The following is a 20,078-nucleotide window of genomic DNA, read 5'->3' on the forward strand; positions in this document are numbered from 1 at the left end:
CATGAGTGCAGGAAAGGATGTGTCCGGGCTGGATAAGTACAATAAAACATCGTCTGCAAAAAGGGCTATTTTTTGTACCCCTCCCTCCATAGCAATGCCGGTTATATTCTCATTTTGTTTTATCCAACTACTCAGAGGTTCAAGAAAGATGGCAAAGAGTAAAGGACTCACCGCACATCCTTGCTGACATCCTCGTTCCAGGGTAATTAATTTCGACAGACTCCCATTAACCCTAATCCTAGCTGTAGGTGGAGTTGTAATAAGCCTCTATGGTCTTAATAAAGCTCCTGTGGAACTGGAACTTTTCCAGTACTTTATATAGGACATCCCACCGGACCAAATCAAACGCTTTTTCTGCGTCTATTCCTACCACTATTGCTTCCATCTGATCTTTTGTCATATGGTGCAGCACGTGGAGGGTGCGCCTGATATTATCTTGCGTCTGTCTCTGTTTTATAAAACCTGTCTGGTCCAACTGGATTATGCCTGGCAAATATTTTTCTAGACGTCTGGCTAAAATGGCTGTGAACAATCTATAGTCTTGGTTAAGAACACTGATGGGCCTGTAATTGGAGCATTCCTTTGCATCCTTTCCCTCCTTCGGAATCACTGATATAATAGCCTCTCTCCATGAGTATAGAATTTCTCTCTCCTTTAACAGCCAGTTAAATGTTTTGTGTAAAAGTGGTATCAGTGTTGCCCTCAGCGATTTATACCACACTTCAGTATACCCATCAGTTCCAGGAGATTTATTAGGTTTAAGATTAGAAATTGCTCTGTTTATACTCCTCAACTGTTATTTCAGCCATCAAATACTCATACTCATCATCAATACCTTGTTTGTGGGTCTCTTATTTTGTAAATGGAGTTCTTCGCCTCCTGTTTCTTCAATTTATATGCCAACCATTTTGTTGATTTACCCCCTACTTCATAATAGCTTTGTTTTATAAACAACTTTTTTAAAATCTCCTGCGTATACATTTCTTTTAATTCCACTCTTTTTTTAATTTCTTGATTTGTGCTTTCTTTCAAATTCTCTTATGCTTTCTCTCTAGAAGCTCTAAATCCGATCTCAGAGTGTCTAGTTTTAACTGCCTTAACTTTTTAAGATATGCTGATTTATCTCTTATCTTCCCTCTCATAACAAACAGCCTTACATGCATCCCATAGTACAGCTGGGGATTTCTTTTATATACATCTCGAGTTCTTTCACAATTTCATTCTTTGTTTGTCCTTTTAATATATTTGGGTTCATTCTCCAGATTGTTTTTTTTCTCACTTGCCAGGCAAAATGTTAAATAAAGAGGACTGTGGTGTGAGAGCTCCACTACCCCGATATCATATTTTAACTCGATATATATCCTTAGAATACATGAAGTAATCAATCCTTGAGTATACATTGTGCGGTGATGAATAATAAGTGTAGTCCTTATTGGAGGGATGTATATCTCTCCATTCGTCCAACCATTCCCAGTTCACATAGACCCTTTATTTTTTTGCTAGTCATGTTTTTTGTATTGCTTTTCCCGAGGAGTCTAGCTGCGGGTGTAGTCTAGGTTCAAATCCCCCCTAGCAATCAGAGCACCCACTGCCTGTGATGTCATCAAATCAAACATCTGTCTGTAAAAATTCCACTCTGAGCCCAGTGGAGCATATATATTAAGAAAAGACACCACCTCCTCTTCAAGTTTGCCCTTAACCAATATATATCGCCACTCTCCATCACCAATCACTGATACTTTTTCAAATGAGATTTTCCCCAAAATCAATATAGCCGCCCCTCTCCGGTGCTCTAATTTATAAGAAGAGGAAAATATTTGGCTGTAGCCATTTCTTTTAAGTTTAGCATGTTCCTTCCCTGTCAGATGGGTCTCCTGCAAAAATGCCACCACAGCTTCATCTTTTTGTCATATTCAATATCTTACTCCTTTTGGTTGAGTACACCATTCACATTGTATGAGACGACTCTAATGCTATTTTTGGACGCCATTGTCCTTCGGACCAAGTGACATTTGACTCATTCTCCCTGTTATATTTAACCCCCTTTCGCTACAGACACAATATTGAACTATATACAGTGTTGAACAAACATATAACAAAACATTCACAGAACGAACTTCCTCAAGTGAGGTCTGAATGTTGGCCTTATCTGAGCTTTGATTTTCAGTCCGCTCAGAGGGATGTCCTCTGCTCCCGGGGTGCAGAGGGCCCTCGCTGTTTAGAACAGCCCTGTAGTGGACCTTCTTTATCACTGCTGTGGTGTTGTGTGTCCAGGAGAGGTCATCGGAGATCTCTACTCCCAGGAACTTGAATGTGTGGACCCCCTCCACACACACGCCTTTGATGTAGAGGTGGGGCGGTACAGTCTTGTTCCTCCTGAAGTCAATGACGATCTCCTTCGTTTTTTGCAGTGTTGAGCTGTAGTTTTGTTGTTTACCGGATGGACGTGGCGAATACTGGGACCGCTACCTTCAAATCACTCAAAACCTGTACTGGTAGAACACTATAGTTGATGAGTATGACCAAATGACGTCTACCACTTCTGAAAAAGTCACTGACTATATTTAGTAGACATGAACTACCAATTATCATGAAATGACAACCACTGGCCAAAGTCCAGCATAACTCCTGTTCACCCGCAAAATGAGAGGAAAGTTACCCCTCATTTGTGAACCGAAAACTGATTTGGATGTACTTGACAGAGATGCACAACAAAGAAAAACACAAAATGTATGTAGATGAATTTGGAGGAGCTTAGTATTCAAAAGTCAACCATTGGTCATTTCTGGTTCAACAAGACAAAATGGACAAGTTCATAACATTCAACCTAACACCACACAAGTTGTAAGCAAAACAGAAATACAAATTGTAGTTGAACCAACAAGAGGAGCTCATTATTACCGAAACATGACACATGTAAAGAAATAGGAGAACAACAAGGGACACCATGGAGAAGACAAGGGCACTCAGTCCAGAGAACACAGACGGCTACAAAGACCAGAGAGATTTTGTGGTGAAATAACTAAACTTAAAGAGAGAGAATAAAATGTTAAAGGTTGTATGGGAAAAAAAGTGTTGTGAGTCTTTAGAAATTTGAATTATTAGAAAGACAAGATGCTGTTAAAAGAAAAACAATAATGACAATTGTTGAGGATAAAGTCAAAATCTAAGGAAAAGGGGGATATCGAGGTTGGTTGCGGTGTGTCATGATGACGTAATAACGGCCCTGTTGAGTGGGGCTGTTAGATAGAACATTGTTTAATAAAGAAAGAGAAAAATAATACTTCATGTTTTGATTCAATTCAGTGCCCACCGTCATTGAGTATTAAAGTAGGCACACTACAGTGGCCATTTTTACTAATTTTGTCCAGTCCATCATTTGTCAGTCCGTGTTTTTTTTTTTTTTTTTTTTAAGCCATACAAACCTGTAATTATCAGTTGGTCAGTCCGTCAGGCGTCAGTTTCACATCCACTTATTTGCCAGTCTATTGAACTGGTGACTGCCTGCAGCTGTATTGACTAAAATGCTTAAAAGTTGTTCGAATTTCCAATAAAAATGTATGTTTTGTTCATTTCATTTGGAAATCAAGGACTCAAAAGTCTTAATGAGAGCAAACAATCCAATTTGCTTCGTCAAGAATAAAGTTTCCACGGTCAGTGATGGTGATGACATCAGCAGGGGTTGATCCAGTGTTTTCTGATTATCAGAAAAGTTTAGAGAACTTAATGCTTCCTTCTGTGAAAGCTTTATGGAGATGCTGATTTTGAATATCAGGATTTGGTGCTTGTCCATACAGAAAAAAAGCTGCTTAAATTACCACTAAATTACTGAACTTAATTGGCCAGCAAACGATTCCCAAGGGCAGAATAGGAGAAACTAGACCAAATAATAGATGAGCTGAAGGCTGCTATCAAAGCAAAGTATATACCATACCACTTCTCAGCAGTAAATTCATGCAAAAGGGGCTCCAAGCAAGTACTGATTGACTGTAATATTGACAGACCTTTTAGAGCTACAGTACACAATTTTTTATGCATGAGAAATCAAATGTTTGATATTTCACTTGTGAATTGTGTTGCACATTCTGATAAAAAAAATGTAACTCCTGAAATCAAGTTTTCATGATGTTCTAATTTTGTGAGACGCATCTGTGTATGTAATTCTCGAATTGAATGTATCTCTGAAAGACCTGATCATTTTTAAAAGTACAAGTATTTAATTGCTTGAATGTTTTCTTACAGATGCGAGGTTTGCGGCTTCCAATGCCGTCAGCGGGCATCATTGAAATATCACATGACTAAACACAAGGCAGAAGCTGACTTGGAGTTTGCCTGCTTGATATGCAGCAAGCGCTTTGAGAAAGCCCATAATAGGAACGTTCATATGTCCATGGTCCACCCACTAACTCAAACCAAGGTGCAGAAAGGAGGCAACCAACAGAAACCACACTCTGCATTCTCCAGCCTGCAGAACGTCATCATGAGCGGGGAGGCAATGCCTCAACAAGACAGATGATGTCAGAAAGACTTGTGATGTGTACTATGTGGTACTTCATTAGTACACTGGGAGTTTTTGTTGCTTCAGATTTCACTGATGCAACCGCTCAAAATGTCAATTTTGACAATGTCTATTTGCCCTTATTACAATTTTCCAACCGTGTATTCCACTTTTTAAGCTTGTTATCAGACTGAAAGAAAGTCATTCATGTAGTAGTGTTGACTGAGATCAAGTGCATCTGTATATGCACTGTGTGGTCTGAACAAAAAATAAAATGCAGATTTCTTACTCTTGTACTTGTTTAATCTCATAAATGTTTTTTTCTCTTTGTAATGTTTCCATGAACATGGTAGCAAAAACATTTGGAATATTTGTCATTTGGAGTGGAACTGTCGATCCAAAGTTCCATTATCAGATGAAAGGCAGGTCTGGAATGTCCCTGTGTGGGTCCAAGTGTTTAGACAGAGCTGCTGCCACCTCTGGGTCCAAGTCCACACACAGAGACCCCAGCTGCACCAGTAAACACACATGAAGAGAGCTTAGAACCAGGAAAAGAAATCAAATGAAACTTATGATGACTGTGTGTGTTACCTGTGTGATATGCCTGGAGAAGAGAGTGGAAGGGGTCATCTGAGAAATAACCTTCAACAGGAAGATTTTGGTATGGCTCAAAATCTGCCAAGACTCCATCTGACATTGGTTTTGCAGATATCAGTCGGGTGAATTTAAGTTGACTTGAGTGAGGTGGATATGGCACGAGGCTTGGTCACCTGACTTCCAAGGGCTTCAGTGATAGAGGAGCCATCCAAAAAGAGCTGCAGCAGGCTAATGTAGCAGGAGATAGCAGTGTTGAAAAAGCCTGGACAACGCACAGCTCTTTCTTGAAGGTCAGGGCTCTGCTGAAGCAAGAGGCTTCAACACATACAAACACACATTCAGTACAAACTATGAGTTCACAGGAAAACTACCTTCAACAGGGTTAGAGGGTCTATTAGTACTATTTCCCAAGGACTTAGTACTTATTTAAATAAACACAAGGATCTAAATAGTAACCTGTAGAAGGCCCACGGCAAAAGATGATTAAATCGGTCTGATGTCATCAAGGTAACACTGTGGTAAACAGCTTTTTCAGCATCTATAGAGAGTTATTTTAATGCACATTAATAGCTACCAGAGTAAAACATGCATTAACTCTTTATAATGATCAGAAACTACTACAAAATGCCACAGTAAAATGTCACTTAGTGTTTCAGTAGAAATCTATGTAACATAGCACCTGTATTAGGTTAACATGAAAAAAATAACAACAACTACTTTAATTTGTACATAGCGCCTTCTTTTATCAGTAAGATAAAAGATAAGAGAAAGAAAGAACCTTTACCATTAGATGTGAAGATTAGTAGCCAGTCAGCAGAGTCCACCAGCACAGTCAGGACTTCTTTGCAAAGGTAAAAGGCATTCTGATGGCAGCGCTCCTAAGAAACAGCAGTAGGTGACATTAGAAACTCAAGAGCGGAATATTCAAAATAGAAAATTCAGCAAACTCTGACACGAACCAAAACTGTATTGAACAACATTTGATTTTTATTTGGGTGCTTCAGGGTTGGAGATATACATGCATACATAAATGGATATGCATATTTAGATGAGTAGAAATAGGTCAAGATCAAACATCACAATGATACCTTTTTTTTAAATCAAAAGTTGTTTTTTAAACTATCGATCTATTATTAAATAGAGTAGGCCTAGCAGAAGTAATCGAGAACACTGGCTAGTTCAAAGTTTGACAAGCAATACTAACTAGGTTTGTGCTCCAGACATTTCTTTTCATTTTCTGCCTAGATTTCTGTAATTTGTAATCACAGGAAGTGTAGTGACCCTATTGCCAATCAAAAAATGGTCACGATGGTTGCTACTGGATTGTTTTGTTTTGACGCGTGTCCTTTCTAAGATTTCTAAGAGGTTTAAATGCAAAACATTCTTCAACATAATAAATACTTCCATACCGGCCCCTAATTGGGCTTGACAGAGGGCTAACCAATTTACATTCTTCAAACACAATGTGAGCCATTAAAGTTACCGTATTTTTACAGCCAAAAGACGCGCCGTGTCAAAGGGCGCAGTACCAGTGGAGGGTGCTATTTCTGTATTTGATACATAGATAGAACACACCGTCTCATTGGGCGCTAACAGAACCGAGCAACCGAGCAGTCGCACTTAGCTGCTCAGTCTCGCTAGCATGTTTTTAAAATGGCAGCGGGAGTTCAGTGGTACTTTATTTTAGCTTTTAACAACGTGCTGAAGTTGTCCTCATCCAAAAATGCACCAATTCCTTGTCTTCTGTATCCAAGATAAACAGCTGGACACGTTCTCCACCAAACACAAGAGTCATTATCAGTCTGCCTCGCCGGCTCGCTGCGGCGCAGCCCCTCAGATGGGATGCCGACACAATGCCGGTGTGAGCAAGTCACTAATCAACAAACGATGTGCGGTCACGGAGTTACATCAAAACTAAAACTATCACCCCAAATCAACTGAATAGCATAATAGTGTAGGCCCAGCAAAATTCCGCCTCCCAGCTTACCATACAATACCTTAGTTTACATGCATGCACACTAAAACAGAAGATAGCATGGCTAGCGTGGCTAGCTGTTTTTAAAAAGGCAACAGGAGCAAAACTGAGTTTGGTTGTATTTTATTTAACAATGTACTCACATTAATATTGATCAGTCATCCACAAATCCTTCAAAATCATCATCTTCCGTATCAGATACAAACAGTTAGGCAAGTTCTCCCACAAACACTCCAGGTTCCCTCTCGTCATTGTCCAATTCTGTGTCGCTGCTGAGCGGCTCCTCGGATGTAATGCCGGCTTTCGCGAAAGCTCTTACAATAGAGCTAGCAGACACGTTCGTCCAAGCACCTACACTCCACTCGCAAATTGTGGCATAACTTGCTCTTCGCTGTCTCCCAGTCTTTGTGAAGCTGTGTTCGCACTCCGCCATCCATCTCCCACGCAGCACGCAACTTCACTTTGAACGCCCTGTTTATACTAATGTCGAGTGGTTGAAGTTCCTTTGTCAAGCCTCCCGGGATGATGGCAAGCTCTGAGTTCATATGCGTGACTTGGTTTTTCACAGGGGCTGTCAGATGGGCACGCATGGAGTCACAGACCAACAGCGACGGTGACGCGTGGAAAAAAACACCGGGTCTCTTTACGTACACCTCACTCAGCCACTCTCTCATTTTGGCCTCGTCCATCCAGCCCTTTTAATTGGCCTTGATGATAACGCCGGCAGGAAACTTCTCTTTAGGCAGCGTCTTCCGCTTAAAAATCACCATAGGTGGCAATTTTTGTCCGTTAGCATGGCAAGCTAGGACAACAGTAAAAGTCGACTTCTCGTGTCCCGTTGTGCGGATTGCTACCGTGCTGACCCCCTTCTTCTCCACACTGCGGTTCGCCGGGATGTCGAAAGTCAGCGGAACCTCGTCCATGTTGGTGATGTGGCTGGGCTGGATACGTTTGTCGGCAATCTTTTTGCTGCAGTAAGAGCGGAAGGCGACCATCTTCTCCTTGTAATCCTCTGGGAGTTGCTGTGCGACGGTTGTTTTTGCCCGGATGGATAGATGGCGCCGTTTCATAAAACGAAAACACCAAGACGCCCCTCCTTGGAAATGTTCGATGTTCAATTCGCCAGCAAGCATTACTGCCCTCTGTCCAATGGTGATGGTAGATACGCTTCTCCCAGCTGTTCTGTGAGCAGCAATCCATTGCTCGAGCTGGTCTTCCAACACGGGCCACCTTGCCTTGCTTCCACGAAAACTCAGTGTAGTTTTCTTGACTTGGCGGAGTCTGTCTTCCTGCTTCCTCCACTTGCGAACCGTGGATTCGTTGATTTTTAATTCCCTCGCAGCTGCTCGATTCCCATGAACATTTGCGTAGCTGATAGCTTTCCACTTGCGAACCATGGATTCGTTGATTTTTAATTCCCTCGCAGCTGCTCGATTCCCATGAACATTTGCGTAGCTGATAGCTTGTAGCTTGAACTTTGCTTCGTAAGAGTGTCTCTTCATTGATGCCATTTTTGCTGATTAATTGCCTGAGCAACGTGTTGCACCTGGTATATATAGGGGGCATCGGGGCTGCTTTGCACTGGGGGCGTGCCTTTGCATTGTCATTCACGCCCATCTCCCCTCTCAGGTCCGCCTGTTGTCGTTCACGCCCATCGTTCCCCTCTCACGCCCCCTGCTGTCGTTAGCCACGCCCGCCTTCTCTCGCTATATAAGCTGTGTGCAGGCAGTAAATGTTCGCAGTCAGCCCAGTGGTGCACTTGTTGCACTTGGTCCACATAATGGGCGCTCCACCTCAAAAGGCGCCCTGGCTTTTTTGGACGAGTTTTAGGACTTTAAAGTGCGCCTTATGACTGTGAAAATACGGTAAATCAAATTAAAGAATTATAAACAAAAACAAATAACAGAGTACAAATAATCAATCTTACAACAAACCATGCCCTGGGTATATCTTGAAACATGTATACAATATGTATTCATAGTTACTCAGTTGCCTCACAGAGAAGACATATCTTTGTCACTGGTCTATCGAGCACACTGGTCTTGGTTTGAAGACGTACAGAACAGACCAGTCCCTTTTTATCATGAAATGTCCCTAAAATCTTTCCAAGATCCACAAGGAGCTGTTGAATCAACAAGAACAACGTCTCCAGGTAAGAAATTTATTTTTCTCTATTACATTTTTCTCATTCTTGTAGTGAGGGTAAGTACTCATTAGTTTTGATCCAGTTTTTCCATGCTACTCTGAGATCATGTTTTCTTTTTGGGGCTTTCTGGTCCTGTCGCATTTCTGTAAAACATACAGGCTCCCATGGTGGAACCCTCTGGTTTTATCTCCAGATAAATGAACGCCTGCAGCACACCAAAGTTTCATAGAGGCAGCTTTCTCATCCAAATGTCTAAGGAAGACCGAAACAGGTAGGTCCTTCATTTTCTCTTGGTTTTATGCTTCTTGGGGAGGCTCCAGCTATAAGCCTGCATTCGACCCTTTTCCTCTTTCTGGACAAGGGCTTCAACCTGCTGATATTGTGCCGCTTCTGTTCTCGGCTGGACACCATGCCATGACACCCATTGCCAACTCTTCATTGAGAAAATCAAAGGCTTTGCTCTTCTTGACGGATGGTTGAATCTGCGTAGTGGACGCATTGTACTTAATGTTGATTGGGGCTTTGGCGGGAGGTTTCTTAAAGGCGCCACTCGAACTAAACAAACGCCTGACAAACTGCCAAAGGCTGGATTGCTTCTTCTATGGCTTTGTGGGGTTTTCCTTCGATGCCTGGATCATAACTGTCCATTTGACAGTCTATTTCAGGTCCATCAGCCTCTCCTGAAACTCGTTCCTCGCCATCAGGACTTGGTCTATTTCCACCGTGGTGAAATGTTTCCTCTGTGCTGTGGACCCATCACTGTCATTTTCATTGTTAGTCTTAAACTTGTGTTTACTGTTCCCAAGTTCAGCTCAAACTTTATTCAGTTCGTCTTCTAAATTTTTGTTCTCCTCTAGTCTGATCTTGGCCTGAGTGCCGGCATCGAGCTCCCCTTGTAGGACTTCCTTCTCACAGGCCAGCTCATCCATTTGAGCAATCAAGTCATTCTTGACCACATTTCGGGCATTTTTTTTTCAGGAAGTTGTGCGTTCTCCAGGATAAGATGTTCCACTTCACAACCCATAACCAACAGCTCTGCTCCTTCATCAACATCTCCAATGTAGTCGTTTTGTGCAGAGGACATCTCTTCGAACAGAGAGTCTGTGTTCCGGTCGAATGCTAGATTCTCTATGGGTGCGCTTGTTCCTTGGCAGCCACCAAGGTCCATGTCCAACTCGGGAGTGGACACTATAATAGTCAATACCTCAGTCTTTTCCAGGTTGGTTTTGTTATCGTTGCCTTCGAGAGGAATGGTTGCAACTTCCTCATTCTCCTGTCCTAACTGACCTTGCATATTTGAAATTATCTTACTGTTTGGTATGTTTACACTTTGATCCCTAAAGGGCAGTTTTGTCATGTAATGTCCATCTTTAAATTGGACTAAACCTTCCATTATTTCAAATCTCCTTTCCTTTACTAACGTCTCCTCTTTGTCATTAGAAAATGTCTCATTGAAATCCTGATTGTATTGTTTTATTAACAACTGTTGGAGTCGGTCAACACTGATCCTATTAAGAAGTGCAGGAGGGTGGCCATTCTGTTGCACTATTTTCTTGTAGCGACCCATTAATCACCCAGCCAAGAAGAGTTCTGACAGCATACGGTCCATTGCCGCGACTGTTGATCACCTCCCATGGTTCCATTACCTTTGAGGCGTTTGTGCCAATCAACAAATCAACATTGGCGTTAAAACGAGGAATGTGGGCATCCTTAAGATAAGACCATTTCTTCAGCTCCTCTTCACTGATTAAATTGTCTACCGACACTGGCATTTCTTTCTGTGTGAATGTGCTGGGAAGCTGATAATAATGGTTGTTGACCACAAATTTCCAAGCCTTCAATCATGTAACTTGGCATAGTGGTGTTGTGGGTCATAGTTCGTATATGAATATTGGTTCTTTTACCTTTAAGGTTTAGTTTTTCCTTTAAACTTTCGGAGCAGAAAGTATCAGTACTCCATGGATCCAAAAAAGCTGATGTTTGAACCACTTTGTTTCCTTTTGTACATTTAACATTGACAGGTAAGATTGACAGAATGCCATTACTGCCGCCGGCCCCTGTATGACCACATGTGGAAACAACTGTGCCACTCACTGGTGCTCCCTGTGGCTGTTCCTTTGGCCCAGGCGTGGGCTATTATTTTTTCCATGGGGCCACATAAGAAACATAAAATATTGTGGAGGGCCGGGCCAAAAGGCTGAACTCAATTCTGCATAATATTAATTGTATTTCTTTTTTAAAAAGCAGTAAATAGCACTGTTTTGACAAGCTGGCAAGAGTATATATTAAAGTTAAGCAATGAAACTAAATACCAAATAAACTGAAAAAATGAGGTTGCCTTACAAAAATTTATTCATTCAAATTTCTCTACACAATGGTAGACAAAATATTAACATTTTTTACTATTTGTGACTCATATTAGTAAACATATTCTGTCACATTCACTTCAAAACACATTTTGAGTTCCATATACTGTTGGATAGTTGTGTAAAGGTTCTGAGCATTTTAAAGACATCACAATATTGTCTTTTTGCACCAAACATTAAGCAAGATACAACATATTGACTGTCACTGAACTGTGATTTTGAGAAAAAGTGTCCCAGTTCATTGTTATCTGGTGCCTTACAGTAACATGCCTACATTTGTGGTCTAACTGCCTCATTTGGTGTTTCAATGTTCATTTCTCTTGTTCAGTGAGAGAAATCTAATCTCTGCTGGGCTTTAACAAGTGCATCAAAGTCAGGCTGAATGTCTGAAGTGGGGATGCGAAGCACAGCTGACAGATGATCATCAGTGAGAGAGGATCTGTACCTGGATTTTGTAAACTTCATAATTGAAAATGTTTGTTCACAAATGTAGGTAGAGCCAAAGAGAACAAACATCTTCTGAGCATGTCTCCTAATGTTTGGAAAGTTCTCCTCCTTGAGAGAAGAGTAGAAATCCAGCAGAGATCCAGACTTAAAGTGCTCTGCCAGTACTCCATCAGACTGCAGGTCAATGAGTTCCAGCTGAACATCACTGGGTGCATCATCCACACTGAAGGTAAAGGGAGAGGAAATCATGTGGATTTCATCCTCCATTGTTCTTAGATCCTCAAATCGCCTTGCAAACTCACCATGCAATGCTCCTAACATGGATGAGTACCTGCAGAGGTTATCAGCTGATGGTGTGACTTCTTTCAGGGTTTGCATGTGAGTGAGAGTGTTGCTCTCCAGTTGTCTTGAAAGAAACTGTATCTTTCTCATGAAAGCCTTCACCAAGCTGTGCATTTCATGTACAAAAAGGCCCTTGCCTTGCAGCTTGGTGTTCAGTTCATTCATCAGTGCAGTCACATCAACAGCAAATGCGAAATCTGCCATCCAGACCTCGTCTGCAAACTCTGGGATGGCCTTGCCTTTTGTCTCACAAAACTCCTGGATTTCTGCTTTCAGATCCCAGACTCTTTTTAACACTTTGCCCAGGCTGAGCCATCTCACAGAAGTGTGGTAGCCAATGTCACTGTGCTCACTCTCATGCTCCTCCAGAAGTGTGACAAACTGTCTGTGATTCAGTGCCCGCGCCCTGATGAAGTTAACTATTTTAGTAACAACATCGATAACATGGTTAATTTTTAGCACTGATTTGCACAACACATGTTGGTGTAAAATACAATGTAAAAATACTCATTTCTGATCAGGGTCCATTTCAGTCACTTTATCCTGCATGCGTTTTAAAAGTCCGACATTTTTCCCGGTAAGATTTGGACAACCGTCCGTGGTGACACCTGCCAGTCTGTCCCATTTCAGTCCCAACGTGTCCAAACAAGCATTTACCTCAGTGAAGAGATCGCTCCCTGTCGTCGTCCCTTTTAACGACCGCATTGCTGCCAGCTCCTCCTCCGTAATCCTGAAGTCCGACGTTATCCCGCGGACAAATACGAGTAGCTGGGCTGTGTCGCGGACATCACAACTCTCGTCCAGAGCCAAGGAGAAAAAAATCAAAACTTGGCACTTCACGTTGCAGCTGTAGCTCCAGATTCCCCGCAATGTCCTCGACCCTTCTCGTCACGGTTCGCCTGGACAGCGGGACTTGCTCAAATGCCGCTTTTTTTTCAGGGCATATTAGTGCTGCCGAGTCTACCAAGCACTCTTTCACGAACTCCCCCTCTGAGAATGGCTTGCTGTTTTTGGTTATTTTGTGGGATATCACAAAGCTGGTTGCTGCATCCCTGGATGCATGAAGCCCGGTAAAAAAGCCTTGCTGCGTTTGCAGCTTAGCTAGCAAAGCTTCCGATATCTGCGCTCTTTCAGCATCAGTTAGGTTTTTATATTTCTCTGCATGTTTCGTCTGGTAATGCCGACTCAAATTGTAGTCCTTCAACACGGCGATCTGCTCCCCGCAAACTAAACACACAGCTTTACCTCTAACTTCAGTAAATAAATACTTCGCTGTCCAATTTTTGTTGAAAATTCTACATTCGGCATCTACCTTTCTTTTTTTAGCCTGAGCGGACATTTTTGAGGGCGAACGTCGTCTTGTTGTGATTCAATCGCGCGCATGTCTTGATATACGCATTACGTCATTTTGTGCGACGCACATTGTGCGGGAATAAAAAAAAACAATTTCAGAATAAAAGCAGTGCAGCTTTATTTTGAAATTTCCAATTAACCTGACACTCGCGGTCAGAGTCAACCAAAGGTATGTGGCCCGGGCCATACAATGCCCAGGTCTGTCATACGGGCCAGTCAGTGCCACCCGGCGGGCCGGATGTGGCCCGCGGGCCGTGCAATGCCCAGGTCTGCTTTGGCCGCTTTTCCTCTTCACCTCTTTCCCTTTTTTCAATATGGAGAACACTGGGGTGATTTTGGTTGCTGTCGGACATCTACACCGCCCGGTGCCTCAGAAGGGCTCTCAACATCGTCAAAGACAATACCCACCCAAACTCACACCTGTTCGACCTGTTGCCCTCTGGCAGGCTCTACAGATGCATCAAATCAAGGACCAATAGACTGAGAAACAGTTTCTTTCCGAGAGCCATCTCCATACTGAACTCTCACACACACACGAGACCACCCTAACCTTGCAAAACAGCATTGTGATGCGTTTCTATATGCCCTATTCAGTACTGAATTCCATTGCACTGTCTTATTTATTTATCTAATTTATATATTTGTCTGTATTATTGTTGTATTGCACTGGAGAGGGGAGCCCTCTAATCTCGTTGCACACTTGAGTACAATGACAATAAAGGGATTTCTATTCTATTCTATTCTATATGCGGTTACTGCAGTCCTTGCTAATGTGCCCTGTGTGCAGGCAGCCAAAGCACACTCCTTTTACCTTAAGAAAGTCCAGTTTCTCTCTATGAGGTTTCCTTTTCAATTCTGAACATTGATCCAGTGCATGTCGTTGTGTGATACAAACAGCGATTGTTTGCAGTTGTAGGCAGTGCACTTTGTGTTTGAGTTTGTACATTTCTGTTGTTTGCACCCACAGCTTCTTCATTAGACATAAAAACAGCAGTGACAAAAGTGTTTCTCATGGATTGAGATTTTTGCTGCAAGTATGCTTTGCTTGCTTGAGTTTTGTTGCTTCTGATTGTGTCAATTGTGGTGTTTTGGATATCACCAGATATTGGATCCGAAATTATCTTAACTTGATATTCAACAAAACCTGCCCTGTGACCTTGGGTTTCATAGATGGTGCAAGCCCTTTCTCTCCAACACTCTCTGAGCTTATAAGCAAGCTTCTGTGTTATTAGTTTCATGTTTGCTGGCATATTGAGTTCGTCCAAATATCGCAGTTCTTGCATTGCATTGTAGCATTCAGCCAAGCACAATGCATAGCACTTTTTTATCCTCTGCCTTAATAGTAGCCGATTCTCATGAAGGTCCAAAATTGTAGAGGGTCTCCATTAAAACTTGGCACTTCTCTGCGTGGTAGCAACTGGAAACTTTTGCGTTTGTGCCAAAAGTGCTGTTACTTCGTTTTGTTTGTGTAACAGCCTGTAGAGTTCATGGTTGTTTTGAGAAGGGGGTGCAATTTGAGCTCTTGGATTTATATTTGACTGATTTTGCAAATTTTTGCCAAGCTTGCATCCTGGTACGATCTCCGATGCTTTGAGAATGCGGTGTTGCTTGAGTACTGAGATTCATATTTGGTTGATTTGCCTGTGTTCTGGCTTTTGGTTCCATCTTTGGCACTGGGTTCAATAGTGCTGCATTAGTTTTGGACTTCAAGTAGGATGACATTCCATCTGAATGTTTGGTTTGTTTCCTTACAACACTGTTAAATGAAGAGTCATTTAACGTCATCCATTTTGCAGCAGATGCTGCTAGTTGTGTTTCCATTTCCAGTTCTTTCTGTTTCCTTCTTATTTCCTCTGCTTGTTCTTCCAAAGCATGCTTTTTCTTAAGTGCTAGAGCACGTGCCATGTTCTGCCTCCATTTGTCGGTGTAAAGATGTTATAGTAGACCTACTGCGCTTTGAGGAAGTATTGGAAATTACATTGGAAATGCTGTCATGGGGCTCCACTTGAACTTCCTCGCTCTGAGGCCCTTCAATCCTTTGATGTTTCATTTCATTATTATTGTCCTCCATACCTTAATTTTGACAGCAACATTCATGGCAACCCAACCACTTATTTACCTCTGAAACAAATTCATCGATAGCGAACATTTTTACTTCAAACTACATTTCATGCTTTTCACACTCATCTGGTGGCATAAGTTTCAATAAAAACTTCACAATGTGCAACAGCTTCATCACATAGTTTAGTGTATTAGTCAAAAGTATTTTTGACCTCTAACAAAACCTTTAACACCCATCAAATTAGCAATTGTCTGCTTGAGGCTTGCTGCCTTTTGCAGATCGTTTTTTCTCTCGTTTTGCAGTGTTTCTACCTTTGCAGAAGAGGTCATTTTAACCGACCGCTTTTCAACAGAAGGAACACCTTCCTCAACCCCTAAATCATCTTGCTTTACTGTCTCAGTCCATAGTTCAGCTTTGCCAAGGTGCTCTTTTCTATTCATAATTATGCAGATACAAAGTCTTTAGGTCAATCGCACACCCGTGGAACCTACCATAAGTTGCACACGCGCGCAGTCTAATGCAAATTGCAAACGCGCACCGTAACCTTCCCTCAATTACCACCAATGCATTGGATTTCATGCGCAAAAATGTGTCACACATTTACAGCAATGTTACTATATGGCCATTAATGTAGCGCTACAAATACCATGGCGTTGGCTAGCATAAAAGTGTGTTGATGTTCCAATTCCTTGGTTCACAAGCCGCGGCTGAGTGGCTCCGGTTCCAAACAATTCCAAACGAACCAAACAATTCGGGTAGAAGACGTACAAACATCAGCAATTGTCCAACGTTGTCCACAAGGCGACAAGAAAAACGTTCGTTCCGCTGCTCTTTTTCAGCCGCGCTGTCCTCAGTTTGAAGCAAACGTGTCTCAATTTGCTCGAAGCAAAGTTTTAGACTTAAATTATAGTGACCCTGGTTGCTATGGTTGCTACTGCTTGTTTTGTCGAGTGTGCTCACTAACATTTCCGAACTAAAGTCTTTCTCGATGCACTTGATCCACTTTCCCGTGTTGTCATCTCATGTCACCTTCCACGCCACGGTCTAAAACTTTTTGCTTTCCCAATAGCAACACCTGGGTCTCGTTAGCCCATTGATTATATAGACCTGATGCTAATTGACACCACACTGCACCCAAGTGGTGGGAGGTTTAACTGCTATGTTCCGGCACTGCACGAGTGGCTGCCTGTTTCAGCAGCTCGGGCTCACCGTTTTGGCCTTTTTTTGTGTTTTTCTCTTTTCCCTGTTTTATTTATTTCACCTCATCGCAGCAATGGACATCCAACTTGCGGCGGTTTTATTGCTGCTGAGGGCTGTTTTTTGCGTGACTGTGTCTGGAGACATAAGTCGGAGCTATGGATCGATCGTGGACACAAGAGATCAGCTGTTAGCACTCCGTGCTAACCCCGCGCCGGCTCCCGGAGCGAGACCCGATATCCCCTGCGAGCTGAGGAGGAAGAGACGGGGAAGTCATGCGGGGGCTAAACGCCAGGCAAAGCGGAGACGATACCACCCCGTCCTCCCGTCCGTTATTATGGGGAAGGTTAGATCCCTTCCCAATAAAATGGACGAGTTGACAGCGCTAACCCGGCACGAAAGAAACTTCCGGGAGGCTAGCTTGGTGATGTTCACGGAGTCGTGGCTAACAGAGCTAACGCTGGACGCCGTCGTGGAATTGGACGGCTACCAAATTCTATGTGCGGACAGGTCACTGGAGAGCGGTAAGAGGAAAGGAGGAGGGCTGGCTGTGTTTGTTAATGATAGATGGTGTAACCCTGGGCACATCACTATTAAGGAGCAACTTTACAGTCTGTACATTGAGCTGCTAGCTGTTAGCATGCGTCCGTATTACGTCCTGCGTGAGTTCAGTCATGTGATCGCGGTGAAGGTGTACGTACGCCCCTCTGCTAATAGTGAGACAGCCTGTGAAGTACTGACAGCAGCTGTGAGCAGGCTACAAACACAGCACCCAAATGCCCTGCTCCTTATCTCTGGTGACTTCAATCATGCTTCTCCTTCCTCCTCTCTGCCTTCATTCACACAATGTCACCTGCCACACCAGAGACAATAAAATATTGGACTTTTCTAAGCCAAAACCAAGGAGGCGTACACATCACTGTCCCTCCCCCCACTGGGCAAAGCTGATCACAACTTGGTGGTTCTCCTGCCTGTGTACAAACCTCTGGTCCGCAGGCAGCCATCTGTGACACACACAGTTCAGAGATGGTCTGGAGAAGCCGAGGAGGCCCTAAAGGACTGTTTCAACACAACTGTGTGACAAGTATTCAGCGAAGCTCACGGGGAGGACATTAATGGTCTAACAGACACAATTACTGACTATATTAATTTCTGCATGGAGAACACCATACCCATCAGGACAGTAAGATGTTTCTCCAACAACAAACCCTGGATCAGACCGGACATTAAAGCTCTCCTGAAGGAGAAAACGAGGGCTTTTGTGTCAGGCGACAAGGAGGAGCTTAAGAGAGTGCAACGTCAGTTGAGAAGGAGGATCAAAGAGGGGGAAAAAATCCAACAGGATGCGGATGTAGGAACAGCTGCAGAATAATAATGCCAGGGATGTCTGGAGGAGCCTGAAGATCATCTCAGGCCATGGACAACCAAAGACCCAGAAGGGGGGGACCTTCAGTGGGCAAATGAGTTGAACCTATTTTTCAATAGGTTCGATCAGATGCCTGTCCCCGCTCAGTCTCCCCAGCTGCAGCCCCCACCAACCCCTCCGGCCGCTGCGACGAGACCCTCTCTCCCCCTCTCTTCTCACCACTCTCGCTCTCCTCTCCCCTCCTCCCCCCACAGGCTTCAGTTCCCAGCAACATCAGACCACCACCACTTCCTCCTGCTCAGCCTTGTTCCTCACAACATCTCAGGTGAAAAACCAGCTGAGGAAGATAAAGGCGAGAAAGACAGCGGGTCCAGATGGGAATAGCTCCCAGCTCCTCAAATCCTGCACAGACCAGCTGTGTGGAATCGTCCAGCATATGTTCAACCTGAGCCAGAAGCTGAGCAGAGTCCCCAGCTGTGGAAAACATCTGCCTGGTTCCGGTTCCAAAGATCCCCCCCATCCGAAGGAGCTCAACAACTTCAGACCAGTGGCGCTGACATCTCATCTGATGAAGACCCTGGAGAGACTGGTCCTCGTCCATCTGCGCCCCCTGGTGAGCTCTTCGATGGAGCCACTCCAGTTCGCATACCAGCCTGGCATCAGTGTGACGGCAAAACTGTCATCAATGCTGGAGAACCCAGCCCACCCACTCATTGACACTCTTGGAGCACTCCACAGCTCCTTAAGTGATAGACTGTTACACCCTCGCTGTGTGAAGGAGAGATTTCACCGCTCCTTCCTGCCGGCTGCTGTCAGACTTTTTAACAAGAACATTAGTTCAAGCCTACAAACGGGAGGGCATTAGTGCAATTGTGCAGTCCTAGGATGCAATACACACTACTAATGTACTTTATCCAATGTGGTACTTAAATATTAACGAATGCTGTATTTTTTTTTTACCATCGCAGTATTCCTATCATTGCAGTACTTTTACCATTACAGTACTTTTATCATTGCAGTATTTTTTTTTATCATTGCAGTATTTTCTATCATAGCAGTATTTTTTTTTATCATTGCAGCATTTTTATTTATTTCTCCTCTGTATCATGGACAGACATTAGGAGTGTTTCCTTACACTTGTATATGTTGTGGGATGTAAGTGTGTATATACAGGGGGATTTGTGTATACAGTGAACCCTCGCTACTTCGCGGTTCACCTTTCGCGCGTTCAGTGCTTCGTGGGTCTAAAAAATATTCGGGGGCATTGTAGTTTCGCCGAGCGGCACGACGGGGCGCTGGAGCGGTTAGACGGCTGGCGTGCGCCGAAGAAGAGCGTGGGCAAAGAGGAGAGTGGACGAAGAAGAGCACGTTCCCCCGGGCACGATTTGGGGCGACGTTCCGCGCGGTTCGGACCGTACCAGAGCTCCGGCCACCGTGCGTGGCAGTTAAGCCGAAGAGGAACAACTTCCGCCCGGGCACTAGCGGGGCGACATTTCGCTCCGTTCGGGACCGTGCGAGAGCTCCGGAGGAGACCGGCCGGCGTGCGTGGTAGTTAAGCCGAAGAGGAGCACCTTCCCCGGGCACGGGCGGTGTCAAGCGGCCCCTAAGTTTAACCGAATGGAAGCTCCGCAGGAGGAGGGCATGCTCGCGTCACAGTAAGCCGAAGAGGAGCACCTTCCCCGGGCATGGGCGGTGTCAAGCGGCCCCTAAGTTTAACCGAATGGAAGCT

The 20,078-nt window shown here is 43.6% G+C and overlaps 2 protein-coding genes and 2 pseudogenes across 7 annotated transcripts in view; 1 reads left to right on the top strand and 3 right to left on the bottom strand.

Annotated features, from left to right (window-relative positions):
* znf276 (zinc finger protein 276) overlaps nt 1-4,792 on the top strand; it is a 64,924-nt gene extending 60,132 nt beyond the window's left edge. For both annotated transcript variants that reach the window (XM_088297912.1, XM_088297913.1), the window contains one exon: nt 4,243-4,792. In XM_088297912.1, the coding sequence (XP_088154038.1) occupies nt 4,243-4,516 (274 nt within the window). In that variant the 3' untranslated portion in view covers nt 4,517-4,792. The remainder of the gene's footprint in view (nt 1-4,242) is intronic.
* The window catches only part of fanca (FA complementation group A), a 193,782-nt gene continuing 178,489 nt past the window's right edge, over nt 4,786-20,078 (bottom strand). For all 5 annotated transcript variants that reach the window (XM_088297906.1, XM_088297905.1, XM_088297904.1 and 2 more), the window contains 5 exons: nt 5,880-5,973; nt 5,552-5,633; nt 5,269-5,410; nt 5,090-5,188; nt 4,786-5,008 (listed from right to left, as the gene is read on the bottom strand). In XM_088297906.1, coding sequence (XP_088154032.1) covers nt 4,910-5,008; nt 5,090-5,188; nt 5,269-5,410; nt 5,552-5,633; nt 5,880-5,973 — 516 coding nt within the window. In that variant the 3' untranslated portion in view covers nt 4,786-4,909. The remainder of the gene's footprint in view (nt 5,009-5,089; nt 5,189-5,268; nt 5,411-5,551; nt 5,634-5,879; nt 5,974-20,078) is intronic.
* Nucleotides 9,284-10,510, bottom strand: LOC148335927 (C-Jun-amino-terminal kinase-interacting protein 4-like; annotated as a pseudogene).
* On the bottom strand, nt 11,907-13,076 carry LOC148335928 (general transcription factor II-I repeat domain-containing protein 2B pseudogene; annotated as a pseudogene).

This window comes from Idiotropiscis lumnitzeri, chromosome 6 (assembly GCF_059441095.1).
Source record: "Idiotropiscis lumnitzeri isolate Australia: NSW breed Sydney's pygmy pipehorse chromosome 6, RoL_Ilum_1.0, whole genome shotgun sequence".
Lineage (NCBI taxonomy): Eukaryota > Metazoa > Chordata > Actinopteri > Syngnathiformes > Syngnathidae > Idiotropiscis > Idiotropiscis lumnitzeri.